The sequence below is a fragment of the Chiroxiphia lanceolata genome, chromosome 7 (genome assembly GCF_009829145.1).
Source record: "Chiroxiphia lanceolata isolate bChiLan1 chromosome 7, bChiLan1.pri, whole genome shotgun sequence".
Classification (NCBI taxonomy): Eukaryota; Metazoa; Chordata; class Aves; order Passeriformes; family Pipridae; genus Chiroxiphia; species Chiroxiphia lanceolata.
Genome location: NC_045643.1, coordinates 5268006 through 5289500, shown reverse-complemented (window position 1 = coordinate 5289500; position 21495 = coordinate 5268006). Strand labels below are relative to the sequence as shown.

The window sequence follows — 21495 nt, the reverse complement described above, 5'->3', positions numbered from 1 at the left end:
AGGAGTTCCTGCACTTCAAAAAATGGGACACAGCAAGTAAACCAGCCAGCCAGCTGCCCTCCATCTCCTGAAGGTGCTGCAGGAAATGGAAATGCAATCCAGTATGTTAAGGGAAGGAAAGAGAGGAGGGTGTTTTTCTGGATTGGAGGGTGGGAAGGGTGTTAAAAAGGGGGCAAAAAAGAGGTAACCCCCCCCCCATAGGATAGGAGCTGGATTCCTGTTTGGTCAGCCTGGGGACCTGTAGAGTGTCCACAGGATCTGTGGTTCAGATCCTGGCTGCCAAACCATTGTGTGGCTGCTGGGTCATTCCAGGTGAGGGCTAAAGCAGCTGCTGCCTGAGCATTGCACAGCTAGAGCACGGTGCCAGAGCCATTCCTCCTGCTCACAGTGCTACCCCACACAGTGGTGGCATGCAGGGCTCTGCCATCAGGTGTGCAGCACATGCACGTGCTGGCAAGAGCCATTGGGGAGGGTGGCCAGGAACAGGCTGTATTTGCTTTCCCCCAGCACTTGCCCACCTGGAGGTCCCTCCCTCTGGCAGGGGAAGGTGGGCAATCCTGTGTGCATATGGCAGACGAGATACTTTTTGGAAAGCCTTAGGCCATGCTCCTCACCTGTGGCACCTCTACTCATCTGCCACCTTGCAGCAGACCTATGCCCTGCCCTCTCTGTCTCCACTGCGTCTCTGCTCCAGCCAGGAGCAAAATCAGCACCTGATTTTTCAGTAGCCCCATTTCACTACTGGGACAGGGTTAGAAAACTTACTTAACTCAACGTGGTCCCAGGACCAGCCCCTCTTCATTTTCTTTCCATATGCTGTATGCAGCTGGAATCAGCACTGGTATAGTGGTTTATTGCCTGCAGCCCTTTTTCAAGCAGAACTGGGCTCCTACCTCCAGACAGCTCAGTTTTACCTGAATGCAGGTGTGGTGAGGAAGCTGCTGGTGGTGGTGGGAATGGGCTGAGAGCTCAGGGCCAGGCTCATCCTTGAAGCCACAAAATGTGTAGGAACCCCCTTCTTGTTTTCTTTCCTTTTCAAAGTTTTAAACAGAAAAAACCAGAAACAAAACCCAACCTGTTTGTCTTTGGTTGTTTATCTATCAAAACAGCTGTCAGTGTTGCTCCCAGTGCTGTGGCTGAAGGTGTTACAGAGGCTGACTGTGAAATACCAGCTTAAATATAATGGAGGAAGCCCCCCCCAACCAAGAAAGAGGGGGTGCACAAAGGCATTTCCCCTGTGCTTAATTTAGCATGTGCCATTGAGATTTTTTATTAAGGCCACTTACGTTCTGCTCCCTGTTGCTATGAGGGTTTAAATGCTTCATCTCTGCATCCAGGACCTTAATGGAATGTAAGTACAAATACAAACTACTTGACCGTATTAAAATTACACCCAGTGTGTGTCTCCTGCAGTGTTTTATCTTGCCCAGGGCTGTGGGTGTACCCTCTGCAGGATGTGTCCAAGCCCAGCCTGACTTGGCTCTGTCAGAGTTGCTTTCATCCTGTTTTCCAGTACAGACAGACCTGTGCTGTCAGACCCCCCTGGACTGCTCTAGACCATGTGCCTCAATACCACCAGGCTGTGCTCTCCCTTAACAGAGCTCTGCAACCTAGTGGGCCTGGGGTTTATTTGGCCCCGGGGAGACCATGCAAGCAGCTTGCTGGGTTTTCATGTGGGCACTTGGTTCCAGTCCCTGGGTCTGTGACAGGCCCTCCTGAGAACAGGAGGGCAGGCCTGAACAGACCTGAACTTTACTTTACTTCTGTAAATGTACAGAGGAAAGAAACTTGAAACAGCTTTAAGCATTAAAGGACATTCAAGAATCATTCATTACTGTTACTCCATGAATGTGGTCACTAACACCTTCAACCTGAGATGTGTAAAAGCTACTGCAGCAGGAGCTAGCTGCATAAACCCATCTGGGTGGGACTCAGAAGCAATTAAGTAATTATACTCTGTGTGTGTAATGTCTCTCTCCCACAAGACTCCTAACCTGAGAGTCAACGCAAGTGCAAACTGCCAGCTTTAAAACAATGACAAAGACATGGCTACAACCTGTGAAAGCATACTAGGTTCCACAAAACCTAGTACCATCAATTAACTAGCACAACTTGGGTGTTCCCCCCACATTATTTAGGATAAAAAGCAGAAATACTTTGATTACGCTTTCAATCCAGTTTACACTCAACTGCAGGAAGCCAGGATAGTACAGCTGTTGTTCTACTGCTTTCAACAGCATGAAAAGCCAGACTCCACATCCTGAACTAGCATTTTCGTAGCTGGTGGGTGCTCAGCCTGCATTTTACCTACCAGAGCTGTGACTGTTTGTCCATGCATGTACATTAAACTCAATGCTGGTTCTTTCTAGAAGCACAGCTAAGCTGCTCTTACACACCCAATAGGCCTTGGACTTGCCTTTCCTAGCCAAGCCTGCTTTTGGCAAGCCTCTTCTGAAAGATCACTCAGTGCAGTATGTCCAGACAACTCTGCTAGTTCCCAAATGGGGTTGCAAGTGGAAACAGGAAGCAACATTTGTTCACCTAAACCACAATTAACCACACAGGAAAAAGATGCAGTTCAGCCATTTGAGACACTTGTCTAGACTGTCTGAACTAGCCCTCACTCCTCCTTAAGAAGGGCAGTGGCCCTTGCTGTGGGGCACCTTGCAGGCTCTGGGCTCAGGAGAAGGGGTGTACCAGCTCCAGCACTGCCCTCAGCAGCTGCCAGGTGACACCTGCCCAGCTTTGCTACAAGGACAACACACCTGACTTTGGGCCTGTGGAAATGGGAGCCTCCTGGCCTGGGCCCCTGGGAGAGCAGACTGCAACCCTTCTGTAATTACAACTTAAAGGGAAAAATACCACGCAGAAAACCACAAAATATTAAAGAGTCAACAATCCTAAGTGGAGCTATGGGAGACAGGTCTATGTAAAAATGGCCTGCTCAGGTCTTCCTCTGGTGTGTTGCAGCTCTCCTTTCATGTACCCAGACAGGCCAGTCTGTGAAGTGGGCACAGCCAACGGAAGGACTGAGAACTATGTGGTTCCACAAGGTTTTTTACGGAGCCATCTCCAGACATTTCAACCTACATATCACTTCAGCAGTATCAGTTCTGTAGGTCACCACCTTAATGGTTTACTCAGGCACATAAACCAAGGAAGCTGTGGGACAAGAGAAAGGTTTTTAACTATCTGAACGGTTTTAAAGCAATGTTCTTCCATGGAAACTCATTGCTTCCTGGAATTTCAGACACTGCTGTCTTAACTGGCTATTTGAAAGCTAAATGAGAAGATACAGAAGATATTCCCCACTTTGTGACCTGGTAAAAATGCTGCACTGACTTGTTCGATAAAGGCAAAGCACAAGGATATTTCTGGCATCACTGGGATTTTTTTTTTAGCCCTCTTATGACTGCAATTTCCCCAACCTTAGTCCCAAACCCAGTCATTTGTGACAGTCAGCTTAAAGGAGACTTACCGCACCAAGGAAGTGGCGTTTTAATGCAGTAGTGGAAAAGTTTTGTAGGAATGCACAGATCAAATGACAAAATACAGACACAGCAGAAGGCAGTTTGATTAAGAGTCTTCCACAAGACAGATCGCTTGTGGCAATGCTACACTCTTCTAGCAAGCAAAAAACTGACTGTAAGTCAATCCAGTCAGCATTAGAGCTTGTGCTATAAAATTAGCCTCCACAGAATCAAGAGACAGGCTCAAACCATTGCATTTCCAACCCTGAAAGGCAGGCACAACGTTTCCCACTGCTGCTTGCTTCATTGCAGTGAAGGAATGACTCCTCTGTTCAGCAGCAACAAGCTTCTGTGATTAGTGTTCATCCAGCTCTCCCTTGCACATGAGAAACAAGGGTTCTCCTGCATGCCCAGAGCCTTCTTGAACACGGCTTGGGGCAGGTCTCATCGATCCAGACTGCGCTTCTGAGCTGCTTCTGAACACACATTCCTGAGCAGATTGATCACAGACCTCGGGTCTGCGCTCTTCATAATAGCACTGCCAGACACAATCATATTGGCACCTGCCTGAAAGACATGGGACACCCATTCAGTGGAACAGGCTTACAGTTTTCCTCTTGTAAAGCACTTAAGGAGGTACTGAATTCTGGGCTAGTGGCAAACAAGCGCTACTTCTGGGACACAGGTGACATACTTCCAACTACCAACACCCAATTAGGTTTAGAAAAGACAGCTCTTCCCCCCTCTCTCTTCATCATTGCTCCTATTTACCTGAACACACAAGAAACAAACAACTTCTCTAGCTTAGGGGAGGCTTCAGTAGCCACTACTAAGAAAACACAAAAGATTAGACCCCAAGTAGATTTTTATATTAGGTGCCTAAGTGTGTTCTCTCTGAAAACTTTAACAGTCAAAATTCCTCCAAAGCTTCATTTTCTGGGAGCTGATCAAGTGTCTTAGCATAGTGACTGAGAATGGTACTCTGCTGCGACCTCTTACCTCTGCGCACTTATGGATAGTGTCAGGCCCTACTCCTCCATCCACTTCTATATCCAAGGAGGGAAACTGTGTCCTCAGCCACTGAACCTGGGGAACCATATAAAAAGATGGGCACTGAGATCCACACTGAGCTACCACCATCTCATGCAGTTTCTTACACATCTAGACAAGGTTTATTTACTTCACCACTACACTCCATACTGTTAGTTAGCTTTTAGCTCAATAAATAAGGAAAGAGAAACGTAGTTTACCTTTGGCATCATGTCTTCCATAAATTTTTGCCCTCCAAACCCAGGTTCTACTGTCATCACCAAAGCCATGTCTATCTGATTGGCCCAAGGTGCCAAGTGTTCAACTGTAGTGCCAGGCTTGATGGCCAAGCCAACCTGTGGGGAGGTAAGAAAAATCCAAGTGCACCTTAGGATGATGGCAATGCTGGCCTGAGCTCAGTACAGACTCCTAGGAAAGTAACTGTGTGTCTGTCTAAGCTCTGGAAGAACAAGCTGGTTTAGGTAAAGATTCCCGATTCTCTTCACTGAAATTGAAGACTGACTTCATGCACTGAGTGTTAGGGCTGCAAGTGCCAATGTCTGACCACCTGAAATGGCAACAATTAGCTTTTCATAGAATCATGGAATCAGAATATCCTGAGCTGGAAGGGACCCACAAGGATCACTGAGTCCGAATCCTGGCCCTGCACAGGACAATCCCCAACAATCCCATATGCCTGAGAACATTGTCCAAGTGCTCCTTGAGCTCTGCCAGACTTGGGGCCATAGCCACTTCCCCAGAGAGCCTATTCCACTGCCCAAACACCCCCTGGATGAAGAAACTTTTCCTAATATCCAACTTACACCTCCCCCGACATAGATTCACTGGTCACCAGAGAACCTGCCAGCAAGGTGGCTGCTCATTACGCCGAGTGCAGACCGTGCTCCCCTCACCTTCATCCCATTCTCTCGAATGTCCTTTATCAGCGCCCCGGGATTGTCCGTCGCTTCTAGATGGAAGGTGTACTGGTTCGCGCCAGCGACTGCCATGGGCTTAACCCACTGCTCCGGCCTGGCCACCATCATGTGCATGTCTGGAAGAGGGGAGCGAGCGGGGAGCTGGGGCCGGGTCCCGTTGCCGGAGGGGCAGCGCCCCGCAGCCCCCGGCCCTTACCGAAGAAGGGCTCCTGGCCCAGCTGCTTGCGCAGGCTCTCCACGACGGGGTGGCCGAAGGTGATGTTCGGGACGAAGTGTCTTGGGGCCGAAGAGAGAGACGCGCCCGCCCGCAGGTTACCCTGGGCGGCCGGGTGGGGCGGGCGGACCGGCCCGCCCCCCGCGCCCCTGTCCCGTCCCGCCCGCCCCCGGCGTTACCCGTCCATTACATCCAGGTGCAGGTAGTCGGCCCCGCAGTCCAGCATGCGGCTGCACTCGGCGCCCAGCGCCGCCAGGTCGCTGTTGAGGATGGACGGCCCGATCCTGCACCCTGACGCCATCACTGCGGCCGCGGCTGCTGCCGGGACGGAGGGCGGGGCGGGCTGGCGGAGGCAGGGGTGGGGCGGTGCCTCCGCCATCTCGGGGCCGCAGCTCCGCCCGCGCTGAGGGACACAAATGGCGCCGCAGGGGGCGGCTTGAGCGGGTTGGACTCTTCCCGACTGCAACCCGCGGGCCCAGACTGAGAGGAGCAATGATAACAACCCTGGTCTGAGTGGTTTACAGTTCCCAGTGAAGTGTATTTCGTCAGCCCCAAAGACAGTTCCAGCCCCACGCTGGAACGGGGGAGGGCAGAGACCCTTCCCGCGGCACCCCCTGCGCCAGTACCGGGAGCTGACGGGTAAATTTTAACAAATGCTGTCGGTATCCTGGAACAAAACCGCGTATCGAAGCCTTTCAGAGAGAAAGAGAGAGAGACCGCCCGTGTTGCGCAAGAGGCTCAAACACAGAACTCTGTCCTTTGCCGTCACTCCTTTGTATTTAGCCCTCGGGGCAACGTTTGCATAAAATGCTGAGGCAACGGGACCGACCGACACACGGACAAGACAGGCACAGCCGGACATTGCTGAACACGACATGCGCTTAAGGCCTCTAACACTATGTAAAGCAGCATCGTTTGTCTTCACAGAGGAAATACACCAGTTCTGGTACAGAGAGACGGAAGGAAAGCACAAACCAGCTAGAGTACTTTGTATGCACCTCATCAGGACAGCATGAAGGGCAACCGATGTGACAGTAAAACATGACAAATCAGGCTAATGGGCCTGCGTGTCTGTGCCGTCTCTCAGCAGCCATCCCACAAAACCAAAGCCAGTTGCCTGGCCACCTGGATAAAACTAAATTAGAGATTATGTCATTTATAAGCTGCATTGATTTCTAGCAGGGTAGACATTAAAAATAGGCATTTTAGTCCTTGCTATGGCTTACTACTGTGGATTCACCAGAGACAATGGAAACTTGAAACAGTTATTACATACACTGAATTAAATGAAGCAAATCACAGTAATTTTGTCATTGCTAAAATAGAGTACTGTGGTGAGGCCTCTACTTTTCATTGATGCTTCCTTCTCATTTTCAGCAGGAAAGGTCATGCCATAAAGTGCACCATGAATTCTCTATGTGTTGTGTCTCAGCTCACGTTTGAAGCTCTCCTCCCCATGACTGCCAGTGACCCAGCCTACCTTGGGACTTGAAAGTGAAGCTATGTTTTTCCTCATTTGTGCGTCACTGTTAATAATAACACTTATCATCTGAAGTTCAGCAATTGCTTGGAGTGACTCTGAGCTAGGAGCTAATCCAAAGCAGTCTCCTACAGGTACCTGGCGTTGGCTCCAGTGCACTGCGGAGATAAGAAGCAGTACGGCACGTTTTGGTCAGCAGAGGAAGCAGTTTGTTGCTCAGGACGTACAACGGGGCACTGCCACCTCCACCCAACCACCTCTCTTAGAAAACCAGGTACCCTTGGGAGCTGCATTGGTACACCACCTGTACATTATATATCCCCATATATATCGGGATATATATGCTGCACTATAAAAATAGTTGCTTTTTCAGCTCTGCTTTTCCCAAGAGGGCTGAGAGCCTCCATCTCTCACCAATGCAGTGGCAGCAGAGCATGCTAAGCACCTTGGAGAAAGATGGCCTTCACTCTCTTCAGAGGTTTAATGCAGGCAAGAGTTCAATCTCCAGACTGGTGTGCACAGCTCCTGTCAAATTTGAGCATTTGGCAAATGCCAGGCAGTGCAGCCTGAGGCTCCACAGGCTTCCACAGGCTGAAACCTGCTGCCAGGTGCGTGGTTAATTTTCCAAGCCACAGTAAAATCTGCGTGCTGCACTACAGCAGCAAGGCAGCCCTTCGTGTGGCTGTGTTTTAACAGCTACTTCAGAGTTGTTAAGGAGAGATGCAAGTCCTTTCTTTGGAAATGGCTGGCAGGATATCTTTCCCTCCTAAGGCCGTTTTATCATGTGTGTGTCCAAATGACAAGCCTTCAGGAGCCAAACTGGTAATTAGCGTGTTTTAGATACTCTCAGGATGATCCAAAACATTTTCCTCTGCACAATAATGCCACAATTATAAACCCCAGTTCTTCTAACATGAGCTGAAAAAGGCAGTGTACGATTCCCAAAGCAGAGGGTAACTTCGGGCATTGCTGATGATTTCATGGTTTGTTTCACAGCTGTTTTGCAGTTTGCCTGTCGGTAGCCAATGGCTTAATTCACATTTCAGTATAATTCCATGATACTGCAGCAGAGCCCATAACTCAGCTGTGACTTCAGCTGATCCCCCTCGGGATCTTCCCCTTCTGTAAATGTTACATACACATATTTAACACTTGCATCCATGATCATTACATACATAAAATGTAGCCTTTTTAAATACAATCTCAACATGCCAAAAATAGATTCTTTCATCAAGTTTTCTGCCCTGGAATAGCCATCTTTCGTTTACAATGTGTATATATATATATATATTTTTATATATAGGAACATGAAAATACCATATATAAATATTTACTTCAAATCCTTCTATCTAAGTACATCCAACAGCATCAGTGGAGCAGTTGCTTGGGACCATGCAGTTTCTTGGGGTTCTTTTTAAGCTGCTGAGATGAATTGCTCAGTACATTTAAGCAGGACAGTGTGGGCTGCAGATCACGCAGCCCCTGCCTATCTGTATCTGTGCACAGCACGTGCATTCCTGCTTATGGAATGTACTGTATTCAGTTTTACAGAGCAAATATTTTTGTAGCACAAAGGCAATATCTTACAGAGTGGGATGAAACTAACAGACAAAAGTAAGCTGAACTGAAGCCTGCAGGGCCAACAGAAAGGAGAAAAAAAAAGTCTAATTGCTTCCTAGTGCTTATCGTTGCTCTGCAAGTTAGAAACAATGGTCCCAAGCTTGTGAAAATCAAGCTTTAGATTGGTCCTGTCAGTGTTTTCACTGTCAGTACCAAGGTGTAAGAGCCTTGGATTCAGCTGCTATATAGCCCCCCTCTCAAAAACACTACAAAAATAAATATTGGGCACAATCACAGAAGAGGCTTTTCTGTCTCATGCAGTCCAACAGCCTGTTACCCACGAGGCTGCTGCTCATAGTACACAACTGCCAGATCAAGGCTCTGTGGACATTTGGCTACACACCCCTACCCTGAGAATTCAGTACAAATTCTCTTATCTTGTGGTCTTGCCCTGAACTGAAACAGATTTCACAAACAGAGACTTGCCAGTCTATAGCAACCTACTGATAGCCATTTTCTTATATTAAGGATAATAAAGTGCTCTTGGTTTTAATTAATTACTAGTCAGCAGTGAATTCTAAGGAGAAAGTGCACTTTCTCTTCCTCCTCCCACTACGGCACTTCCCCAGGAGTTAAACATGAGATTCATCCAGATCGACGTCCGTCTCCCCGAGCTCCACGTGTGTGAAGCTGAAGTGAGTGGCCAGCAAGGGGTTCTCCATCCCGTTGTCCTCACTGATGTGAAGGACAGTGTCCCTGTGCTGCAGCAAGCTGGTGGTCTCGAGGCCAGCATAGTCCTCGGTGTCAGAGAGCTGGGTGGGTGGGGTGCTCTGTGCTGTTGTTGGCCAGGACTCCAGGCCCTCCTCTTTTTCCTTCTCCTTCTCAGCAGAGAGTGCCTCGCTCTGCAACTGAGGAGAGCTGGTGGTCAGGCAGAGAGAAAGTGGGAGGGAGGGGGCAAAAAAAGCAAAGGAACATCTATAAAATATTTTCTCGTACAGAAATAGATTTTACCATAAAGGGCCAGGTATTTGCAGATTATAAACCCATTAAAATTATACCCCTGACAATGATATATTTTTTCTGGTGAATCAAATTTGCAGAAATTATCAGAAAAGTTATCTGATTTCAGTCATCAACACTTCCTTATTTCATCTGTTTTAATATATGGCTTCAAACCGAGAGTAGGTTTAGATTAGATATTAGAAAAAAAATTCTTCCCTGTGAAGGTGGTGAGACCTTGGCACAGGTTGCCCAAAGTTGCGGATGCCTCATCCCTGGAAGTGTTCAGGGCCAGGTTTGATGGGGCTTGGGGCAGCTTGGTCTAGTAGAAGGTGTCCCTGCCCATCACAGGGGGCTGGAATGAGATGATCTTCCACTCCAAACCCTTCTGAGATCCATTCTGTGATTCTGAAGACAGGGGTCTTTCTTTTGTTCATGGCAAAGGACACAGCCCCAAAAGATATCTGGGCATATAGAATTGATCTCAATGTCACTGGTGTGTTGAAGGGATGACTGAGATTGTCCCTGCACTGTCCTCAGTGGTGTCCAACAGAGAAAAATGTTAGACAAGCAATTCCTTTTTTGCAGTGTATGCTTTCGCTAAAACAGTCCTGAGGCTTTTGAAGGAGTCCTCCCCTAAGGAGGCATCTCTCAGGGAATAACCTGCAAAACCTGTTGAGGAAAGCTTGCACTGGTGAGCAGGTCCAGAAGGACCTGTGATGGAAAAGGAAGATGCAGGAAATATATCTGCAAATTAGGAATAGTTGCACAGATCTAGAAGGGAATGGCTTTCAGAAGCAGGGGGTGGGACAGCAAACAGCCACCCAGGAGAGTTTGCTGCCGTCCCTCTCCTTCCAGCTTTCATTACAGTGCTGTAACCACATGACTCGGGTGGAGCAAGGGGGACAGACCCACACCACAAACCTCTCAGTCACGGTACCTGGCTGGTGGCCTGGCTGTGGAGATCAGCGACAACGATGGCAGGGGAGGAGGTGAGCACGGGCTTGCTGAGGAGCTCCTGCTCGCTGGTCACTGGGGGGCTGCTGTGGCCACAGCCCATCTGCTGGGCCACCAGAGCCAGAGTGTCCCCAGGGCAGGCGGGGGGAGCCTCAGGCGGGGCCTCAGTGAACGTCACCGACCGCTTCTGCTCCGCTGAAGGGAACAGAGCCCAGAGGATCGAGGGTTAACATTTGGGAAGAAAAACACAACAAGCAAAGACAAGAGATAATCCCTGGAGTTTTTACAATTAAGACAGGATTCATGGTTCATTCCATCTTTATAACCTGTCAAATTGACATCTAATCTGAAAGCCTTTTACCCTGGACTTTTTCTACAGCCACAGAAAGAGTCGGGGATCTCCTGAGGTCTGGCCAGCACACCTGTCTTTGTCATGGCTTGGTGAGACAATACCACCCATAAAAACTTGCCATCCCAGAAGAGTATACTGAGTTTAATTCCCATGTGAGTTAGGCATTTCTGCCCTCAAGTAAAAAAGGAAAACTGTCATGCAAATATATAGGGGAATTGCCTGAGATTTTGCAGGAAATCTGAGAAAAAAAAGTGTAGCTTGTAGACTCCCATTCCTGCAGACTAAGTCCAATATCCAGCATTAACAGAAGAGCACAGGGTGAAGATAGCTAGACTAAAAACCTAACAGTAAACCTGATATCCCTGCTCCTGCTCTTAATTACTTGGGGTTAACTTCTATGTTTCAAACATCCCCAGCAGTGCTGTTGCCCCAGAACACTCCTGCTGAGCTGTTAGAAACCCAGAAAGTTCACAAGCAACCTTGGCTCTTCCAGATGTTTCCTTCAAAGCTCACAGCTCACTTCAGATGGTACAGAATACAGCCACCTGCTCTGCTTGGCAGTGCTGATTGCTGGAAATGTACAGCATGGAGTGGCACAGTCCTACATTCATTTCCATGTACAATCCTTAAAGCTCTGAACATCTAAGCTTGTGAATGATGGGACATCCTTCTTTCTTCTGCTCTCAATAGCAGCTTCAAAACTTGCACATCTAGAGGTTTTGGACAAAGCATCCTGACAGAATACCTGCCCCCTAAATTCTCCACAACTCTTGGAGACAAGATAATCGTCCATGTCCATTGTCCATGTCCTGTTTCACCTTGAAAATCACTGGAGAAACCATCAAAGTGTTTTGAGGGGGTGATTTTCTGATAAGGAATCTACTCATTAGGAAAAAGGATAAAACTGCTAGGACTTCACTTTAATATAGGCTACTAACAACCTTCAAGTTAAAGCAACAGCACAGCACTTTCTAGTTTCCAGTGTGAAGTGCTGGTTCTGGGAATGCATCACTGCCCTACCGCAGGGTTTAGGCTTTGGCTGAATGCTCCGCCGTGTGGTGGAGAGTCGCGCTCCGTGACGGCTCCGAGGCTCCGTCTGAGTTTTCTGACGTGACAGCAGTGGCCGTCGAAGCTAAGTGTTGGGAGAGAGAGTTAGCTGATGTATGTTCACATATTGCACAGCTGCTCCTCTGAAAGGAGAACGTATCATCATCGTCTGTTCCTTTAGATGTCCATTCACTCAACTTTTAACAAACACATGTTTTAAGGGTTCCATGGCTCAGACATCTCCTTCATATGAACCTCTGGGTTTTGTGCCTTTTTAGTTTTAACACTGAAAGTAATGCAATGCAGGCTGTGTTACCGTCATTTAATAATAATAATTTTAAAAAAAGGCTGCAGAGGACAAGATTGAGGAATTTAAAACAATTTAAATCCCTCCTCTCTTAAAGATTTGTCCAACGTCACAGCTACAACTTGTGCTCCAGTTCCTGCTGACTTAAGGGACTGTACTAGTATAACACAAATTAGGTAGAAGGGGCGTGTCACATCCACAAAACATGTCCAAACAGTCACATCCACAAATCGTGTCCAAACAGACACAGACAAGAAAAGCCAACCCAAATGAGACAGCATTTCTGTGTTCTCACCTGCCGCAGGCCTCTCTTCCGCCCCAGGGGCTGCTGCAGAAGAAGGTTCTGCTGTCCTGGCTCACTCTGCACACTTGCCACCCTGTTAGATATTGACAGTATTAGGCCAAGCTCACAAGCACCCTGTATAACTAGGAGGTGTCCTGGCAACTGAGACTAAAATAAATAAATAAATAGGTCGACCAACCACTAATGGCACAGTCACTTCAAAGAGCAGTACTGTCTTTGAAGGATGGGAGGGACGTGTCTGTTAGGTTGTGGCTTCCAGGGCTTAGGAAGGGGTGGGAGGTGGAGTCATGGCATTCAGGACTTGGCCACAGACAGGTAGCATCTAAATATAAATAACTGCAGATTTCAGTTTTCAGTCATTGATTGATGCATCCCATTGAGCAGCACTCACTTCTCTGCATCCTTTGCCACATCAGTGAAGGCAAGAACATCAGCTTCCTAGCTCAAAAGTCTCCTTGTTTGCTTTTCCTTTTTTCAAGGACAATGTTGTAAAAGCTTATTTTTTTTCCTCCCAAATAGACTCCACAGCCTCATCACAATTTCATCATCTGGTTTTAATTTCAATTTAAGTCAACAAACAAAAAACAAACACAAAGTGACAAAGGATCCATTCACATAATGGATGCATGAGTTATGTGAACAAGGCCCCACACTCAACGCTTACAGCCTTAAGTCTTTTTATGGCTAACGAACAAAAAAGACAAGTGAACAAAAATTATATATATATATATATGTATATAAAAAACAACAGCTTTTTGATTTTAAATACGTTGGTACAAAATATCCAAAAATCTGCAGTAGAAGAATTTTTAGCAATAAAACATACTTGGCTACAATCTCATTCTGTCATTCAACTGACCATTTAATCTACTTAATATAAAAATACCACACTCCTCTCATCTTTATTAAAGCACTGTATTCCTGCAAACGGTTAAAAACTGGTCATTTAGCAATCACAAAACACTTTAGCTGAATGAACTACATCTGAGAGACATATGGCCACAACAGCCACTAACATTTAAAATGGACTTCTTCTAACTCAGGCAGCTGCTTTCTTAGGCCAGACTGGAATCCACTGAGCCACATGTCCTATTTAAGCAACTTCCAGCTCTATCTGGTACGTACTGTCGAGGATTCAGGACTGCAATCCAGTTTGATTTTGGCCGGCATTAATCTAAAGGAAAACAACATTCTTTTCTCTAGATGTTTCCCTTGTATCTCCCTGGAATTGCTCAGTACAACCAACAGAGTGAAGGTTTATTGCCTGGCCATACAGGAGTGGAGGAAGAAGACAAACCTAGGGACAGACAGAACATGAAGGATGTCTGTGGAGAGGCTTAAAGAGCTCTGTGTCCCGAGCAGCTCATTCGTCGCTTTGGCAAAAGTTATCGATTGTCCTTAGAAGGTCTGGTGGAACAGAACGTGAGGGCTTCCTGCTCTGCTTTGGGGCAAAGGCTGGTTACACAACCTGGAAATCCTATTCCTTCCTCCCTTATCATTTAAACTAAAGCCAAGAGTTTTCATTAAACCATATCCAAGTGTTTCTACCAGCTCTACTGGGGAGACAGTGGGAAACCTCAAGGACAGAGATATCTTGGGACCCTGAAGCTGTTTCTCTTTTGGTTGTCTGACTAGTAATAGTCCTGGACATACCCTCAGCAATCTCACCACAGCTGCAACTGGCTTGGGAAAAAAAAGAAAAGCTTCTTCAAGCTCAGAGCCAGAAACAACAAGATGTATTTGAGTCCTTTTCTCCCTCAGACGGCTCGTCAGATGAGGTCACCAGTCCCTGGAACATATATCCCAGCTTTTCCACAGGGTATTGACATGATTTACATACCAAACATCCTAAGCATTATGCAAACACCCACCTAGGGATAAGCAGAGCCCTCAGAGTTACTCCTTGTTGGTAGGACTGACCTTGACCCAGACAGTAACTGCAGCACATATGACTGGTAGGTCCAGAAGCAACACATCACTCCTTATTAAAGCAAAGAGACTGAACCTTAATTAGTCTTTAGATTTGTGATCCAGACTACCTGAAATTACAGCTTGGAGTATTTCCTTAATCTTCTCTTTCTAGGATTACATAAGAACTTATTCCTCTGAATTTTCAGAAGTTTTTAGAGTAGTTACTAGTATGTGAATGAAGTAGAAATTAGATAGACAAGGTCTTGATGAAGGAAAGGTAACTCAGTTCTGTGAGTGAGGAGACATAAATGTCTGTAGCAGAAAGACTACAGTTATATTCAGTACAAAACACTGTTTACAGTGCTAAAACAAACTCAGTTCACACGTTATGAAAACACTTTGAAAAAGTCATTAGATAAAGGACTGCATGAAGTACATGGACTGCATGAAGGCACAGAGGCTATACATGAGGGAAAAAATTATTCCCATGGAGTAACTGTGCACTGAGAACAACCAGTAGGTGAGCAAAAGAAAGTCTGGATTTTGTGTCTTCCTGCTGGAATCTGGGATTTTCAGCTTGGCTTATAAGTGAAGTAAGTGAGCTGGTGGATGTCTCCTTCCAGTACTCAATCACTACACAAATTGGAATAATTTGGGATGATCTTAGGAGCTGAAATTGCAGATACCTATTGCAGGCAAAGGGTGGACCTGGGAGCAGCTGAGTGTCACAGAGCTGCCTGTGCATAGCACAGTCCTGCTATGGCTGCCTTTTTGACTTCTATCCCCAAATTTTGAAGAGGTGAAGGAAATACAGAGAATCATAAAGATCACAAATTTTGGATTAGTTACTGAATTTGCAGCTATAACCTTTCCCATCCTGAGGGTTTATGAGAGTTTCTTTTCACACGAAAGAGCAGCACTACTGATCTTGTTTCTGTGAAAATCAGTGTGGCAGGCTCTGTGCAGTCTGCCCTCCCTCCTTTGCTTTCTCTCCTTGTTTACCAGACCTGACCAGGAATACACTGTTTTTCTGGCAGCCCGTAGGACCCAACCAAGCAAGACTGAATCAAATGCCATGTCAGCTGACAGTACCTTTTCCTCCTGTGGCAATGTGATCGATAAGAATAGTTTTTCTGCAGGATATAAGCCAGATTTAGTTGGAATAACAAGCTACATCCTTTTTCTGCCCAACACAAAGATGCTCTGTCACTCTCTGAGTATCTCTGTCAGGGGTTTATCTGCACAATAATGTTACTCCCATTATACAGGTCAGAGACAGGTGAGCAAAAGATCTAACACACCCAACTTTGTGGATGCATGTTGCCAGGACTACAAGGAATGACAGCCAATGCAGTCACACAGTGGAGGCCAAAATAAACTTTGTCAGGTTGGCAAGCATAAGAAGTGATGCTCAGGAATTACAAGAAACCATGCAGCTAAAAAAAAAAAAAAAAAGATAAGAAAGAAGAAAATAAAACAGAGACGAAGGAAGCAAGGAGTTTAAATGTCTGTTAAAAAGATGTACATGCTTGCCACACCGTCATGGTGGAATATACACAGTTTATGTCCCAAGACATATGAATGAGAGAGTTAGTGGACAAAGGCAGCAGAGGATGTGTTAAATGTATTGTATTCCCAGACACATCCCAGCCTAGCTAGCTTAGATCTGCTGCTGTGATTGCCCCGGCAATGTGGATTCATTCTGATTTTTTTTTTTTACTAGGCACCATTAAGCCAAGGTAGGCACAAGGACAAACATCACAGGGAAATATGTTTGTGCAACAGATTTCCACTAGAGTGGCTTCTCTTTCTTCTTCCTTTCTGATTTGGGAAAATATCGTCTTCTGTCAGATTATAACCACAACAGATCACGACGCTTGACACATATGCTCCTCAGCCCTGTACCTCATGCTGTCTGAGCACTTCAGTGCTCTCCCCTTCCTGTCTTCCCTGCTTTTCTACATGGCTGGCTCAATTGCTATAGAACAAAGGGAAACAGACTTTAGTCTTTTTTATTTTTGTCACTATTTGTTTAACTTATTTAATACTCCTACCTTCCATAACGGTCTAGTCCCCAGTATATATGATTTATTTCTTTTTGTCAGTTATGACTAAACATCAGCTTTGAATTCAGAAGGTGATCCTAAACAGTTACTGTTGTGCTCCAGCCGAAATCAAAGTTACATTAAAAAACCCTCAAGCCTGCTTTATTCAAAACTAATGTTTCTGAATGTAAAACCAAATTAATTCTGTCCTATGATTCCCACAGCACAATGAGCTCCCACAACATCTGCCTTATTAATCCTGTCCTTTAGAGGAGGAATCCAATTTGCACATGTAATGACGCAGTTGAAACATCTTTCCTTCTCACAGAGTTCTAAGCTAGCCTTTTCAGACACATCTGCAGTATTTCTGTCTTCATTCCTTCTAAGGCTTTGCAGTGCTGATGCCCCTCCTTCAGACGTTAGTGCCTGCTCCTTGAAACGGGTAATAAACCTCAGCAGAACTGACTTCCAAGTACATCTGCCAACCAGTTTGCCTTAGGAGCTCTCTGTACCACAGGGCAGGGTGGAGAATAGTGCCCTGGTCCCTAGAGAAAATGTGTGTGACAGGAATGAGTAGGAACCCATTGTGCAACTGACTATATTTCAGGGTTCAAAATAAATTATTGTGTTTAAACTCATCTATTGACTTAGTTGTCTCACATTCCTCAGCCTCACCACAGTAATTAGGAGTGATTCCCCCTCGACTTAACAAAATCAAAACATTTCAAAATCGACACTGATGTAACCTGGTATCATCATGGCTTTAACTCAGATACGGACCTTCTCCTTCATCCTCCTCAACTGTAGCAAGTTTTTGGCTCTGCTGAAGGGACAACATGGAAGTTCTCTGACTGAATGATTTCTGTTCTCTTTAGCCCCCTCAAACATGTTCAATGACACGCAGTCCATCTTACTTTATTACAAAACCAGGTAACAATATTCCTGCCTCTGCCAAGAAGCTAATGTCTTTTCCTAACACCACTCCTGCAGCAGCACCAATTAGAGACCGACCTGCCAAAGCAGGGTTCACGCACACAAAGGACACCACGAATCATGGGATAAGCTCAGTGACACCATGGATGATAAGCCTTTCATTTGTCACTCAGGGAGAATGAACAAACACAGCAGCCTGTCCCCACCCCACCATCATCTAAAGCCAAACTAACAAACCCAAACCATTCACACAAACGCATCTCAACATATCCACAGCTTCTGCTGGTGCAGGAATGACACAGTGTGTTACCCCTCGTGTTGCCAATAGAAGGGGCTGTGTTCTCCTGGAAGGAAACAGAGATGCTTTTGGGACTAACGACAGGTCTCCAGCCTCAGGAGCTGAAAGGTTGGAGCACAGCAGCAGGACAAGAAAGACGATTAAGACAACTGAGCTGGCTGTTAAAGGTGCAGCCTTCCCTTCTAAGCTCACTCCTGACCCATTTGACACACTGTCCCTGTGTGTTCCCCTGTCCATGAGTAATGGGGAACAGCTAGACCAGAACTCCAGCACTGACAAGGCAATTTTAAATATACCTTAATGGTGTCCACCTGCAAGATTTCTAAGGTGTCATTTGAGAATGGGAAATGCCTTGTAAAAATAATGAGAATTGTTGTGAAGCACCCACAGAGCACTATATTCCACAGGATTTATCATATTAGTTTTATTAGTGAATGGTAAAGAACACGGCTTGATATTGTTATTAAGTCTTTTGTGGTGACAGCATTGTGAGATGAATGGAAAAACAGATGTTTCTGTTTTATATAAGCCTCCAGTCTAATGCTTATAAAACAGGTTACAGCTAATGCCTCATGCATAATTTCTCATGCCTTTCAAGCAATTGCTAAACAAGGGGAAAACCCCGAGGCCAGCCTGCTGCTTTACTCACTACAGCTTTTTCTTTTCCCTTTCCCTTAGCCTCCTCAAAGTTACTGGCAATCAAAGCTGAAAACTGAAGGTGGGTTGCTACACCTTTGACTTGCAGGCCTGAATATTGATGAGCCACAAGAGACAGAGATGGAGAGAGTGACAAAAGGTGAGGGGAAGAGACAGGAGGTTGGAAACGGCTGGTTTCCCAACACACACACTGACAGACAGGTAGTGTTGACACTGTACCTAGAGAGGCTGCCCTCAGTGGCCAGGCTCGGGGAGTCATCGAGGACATTAGGTTCACTGCAGGAGGGGCAGGGAGATTAAGAATTTAGGGAAAGAAAATGCAAAAAAGCATGCGCTTGTCTCTGTTTTAAGGGAAAAAATATCAATGGAATAAAAAAGCAAAAAAGGATTGTAACATTAATTGGTCTCACGCTCAACAGCATATATATGACTCAGAGGAGCTGAAAGAACATCTGATCACAGGAGCAGTCTTTAGAGGGAGTTTACACTGCAGGGAGCCTTCCACATCTCTGCTGAGATTTAGGGAGCTGAGAAGTTCAGCTTCCTGTGGATATGTTTCCACAGGAAATAAGGGGAGGGAACTATTTTCAAAGCTGTTTTCCTGCAGCATTTTCATTTATTTCCATCCTATTTACTTCCAACTTCATAGAAAGCTTTTTTCCCTTCCCCATGAGCCAATTCTTTTTGAGGGAGGGGTAATCTATCTCCCATGAGCTACAGACCTTCTGGATGACTCTAAGGACAAACATCTGGAAAATAAGGTCTCGTAGTGCAGTGACACTGTAAATAAACACCTGGCGAGGATCCTGGCAAAGGAGTACATAATCTCACTGCTTTTCTGCACTGCAGTCATCAGGCAGGAACAGCCTGCTCAGCCCATAGGAAAAACATGAAAGGAGGAAAGCTGCTGGGCTACCAGCAGCAAAGTGGTAATAATATTACTTAGTTTACATTTGTGAGGCAGTCTGGAAGCCCAGAGGCCATCCATAACTAAAAGGGCACGACATGGAGGACTGTGATTACACTTGCTGAGCTGGTCCTTTCCTTACCAAGATGAAAAGTCTCCTGCTAGGAGACTTAAAAAGTACTTAAGTACTTAAAAAGTAGAGAGCAAAGATCTCTGGTAATTAAAGTCTTTTTTCTCTCAGTGTCACCATGATTTAGGATTGCACAAAACAAAGATTGCTATCAATCAGCTGTGACTCATGAAGTTTATACACTGAAGATGGCAGTGAAAGACTGAGGAAAATGTTGCCTTGCATATTAATTTTTCAAGAAACAAAGGGACTGAATCAATGACTTCAAAAGTCAAATGAGTTCCTGTAAGCCCTTTTGTGAAAACTCTTAGATAAAATCTGTGCAACTTCTCTCTTGTAAATCACCTCTCCTATCTCTGCTGGTATGTACCACAGCTGTTACTTTTCCTTCATGTATCAAGGTTATATCCTTAATTCCAAGCAAGACTGGGGAGGGAGCAATGTTGTTTGATTTTCCAAGGCTGGTCAACAGATAATGTAGATTATATTTTTTAAATGTTCAAAGGAAATAACATAAATTAATATATCCACTGCCAGATATCCTTGGATAACTTGTTGCAGACAAATAAAACAATAAACATTGCTTACTTAGAAAAAAAAAATCACATTTAAATGCAAAACTTCTCTCTACTTCTTCTGTACATTTCCCAAACTCCAATCTCTTTCTCACCACTCCATGTTAACCAGGAATAAGGCATTCAAAGTTATTTGTATCAACAAGTATATTTCTGGTTTGAAACAGTATTAAAGCCCATCTTTAAATATGACATTCAGTTTCTGCCCCGTTACTATTCTAACAAGGACAAAGATCGAAGGGAAGAAAACAAAGTAAATCAAACAGGATGCCTCTGTCCCCTTTCCCAGCTTCTCAGGATTCTTCCCCACTCCCTACACAGTTTGGGTATGGTTCCCTAGTTCAGTGCAAAACCGCAAAACCCTATTTTCTTTTTCCTATCCAGCAGTAGCAGAGGAAAATAATAATGCTGAGTGTTTCTGAAACTGTTTAAGAGGAAGGTTTCTGTGGATGACAGCTTGTTCTTACGGACCTTACATGACACAGATCATCCTGGAAAATCGTTATTTCCCACCCTACATCCTCAGTCCAGCATTACTGCAGGATGAAGAAATTTAGCATTGCTATGCTGGCACTGATCCCACTATCCCATCCCTCTGATGTACCTGAGCCATTTCTGCTCTCATGACTATAATGGGAAAGGTGAAAAGCCCATGTTGTTACCTTTGGCTGGGCAACATGCCCACCTCAGCCTGAGGTGTGGACACGCTGGAGAGATGGCTGGAGAACCGCCTCCTCCCAATGGCACCCATAAGGTATGCTTCTTGTTCACTTACCACACTGGGCATGCTCAGGGAGTCATCTGGAAAGAGAGAAAAAACAGGAAAGGAGAGGAAACAACCACCCCAAACCCCACCTTCCTCTTCTCAGTTCTCAAGAGACAACAGGATGTACCCAGCATTTACTTACTCAGAGCCCAAACCTGCAAACTGGAATATGCCATTAGATTTTACAGTGAAGAGAGACAAACAGATAAACCCATGCAGGATGAGGAACCTGGCACAGGTAGGGCAGGAATTCATCTAGGCTTTCGGCTTAAATGGCTCTCAGGAAAACGTGTTTGGGGAATTCAGCTTCCACTAGGGCTTAATTCCTGTGATTAATAAATTCCTTGTTAATATACAGTATTTCTGGCATAAAAGTTGTAACTAGGCGTTTTGCTGGTGTGAAATAAACTGCTGCTGTGACAAAGCAAAGCACTGTTACAAAAAAGAAAATACATGACAGCAAAGTGCAGAACTCACATCCTTTAACACGCTTTGGGACATGCATCTTAAAGTGTCACCAAAAAATTGGATAAATTGACTCAAATACATCATACTTCAAATGAATTATGCAGAGTTGGACAGCGGTCAGGACTGCTTGAAATTTTCAACCCTGTTT

At 45.5% G+C, this 21495-nt stretch overlaps 2 protein-coding genes across 17 annotated transcripts in view; both read right to left on the bottom strand.

The window, feature by feature from the left end:
* Window positions 1-3371: 3371 nt before the first annotated feature.
* Window positions 3372-5983, bottom strand: RPE (ribulose-5-phosphate-3-epimerase). The gene is made up of 6 exons (XM_032693575.1): window positions 5831-5983; window positions 5634-5713; window positions 5414-5553; window positions 4721-4855; window positions 4470-4556; window positions 3372-4037 (listed from the first exon to the last, which is right to left on the bottom strand). The coding sequence occupies exons 1-6, from the start codon at window positions 5950-5952 to the stop codon at window positions 3915-3917; spliced, it is 687 nt and encodes a 228-aa protein (XP_032549466.1). The 5' UTR covers window positions 5953-5983; the 3' UTR covers window positions 3372-3914.
* Window positions 5984-6409: 426 nt separating this feature from the next.
* UNC80 (unc-80 homolog, NALCN channel complex subunit) overlaps window positions 6410-21495 on the bottom strand; it is a 121090-nt gene continuing 106004 nt past the window's right edge. For 11 of the 16 annotated variants that reach the window (XM_032693539.1, XM_032693540.1, XM_032693543.1 and 8 more), the window contains 6 exons: window positions 20776-20914; window positions 18721-18777; window positions 12649-12730; window positions 12020-12131; window positions 10631-10842; window positions 6410-9599 (listed from right to left, as the gene is read on the bottom strand). In XM_032693539.1, coding sequence (XP_032549430.1) covers window positions 9324-9599; window positions 10631-10842; window positions 12020-12131; window positions 12649-12730; window positions 18721-18777; window positions 20776-20914 — 878 coding nt within the window. In that variant the 3' untranslated portion in view covers window positions 6410-9323. Of the gene's footprint in view, window positions 9600-10630; window positions 10843-12019; window positions 12132-12648; window positions 12731-16158; window positions 17437-18720; window positions 18778-20775; window positions 20915-21235; window positions 21243-21495 lie in introns of those variants that run through there. The other 5 variants (XM_032693545.1, XM_032693552.1, XM_032693554.1 and 2 more) reach the window with 4 other exon arrangements.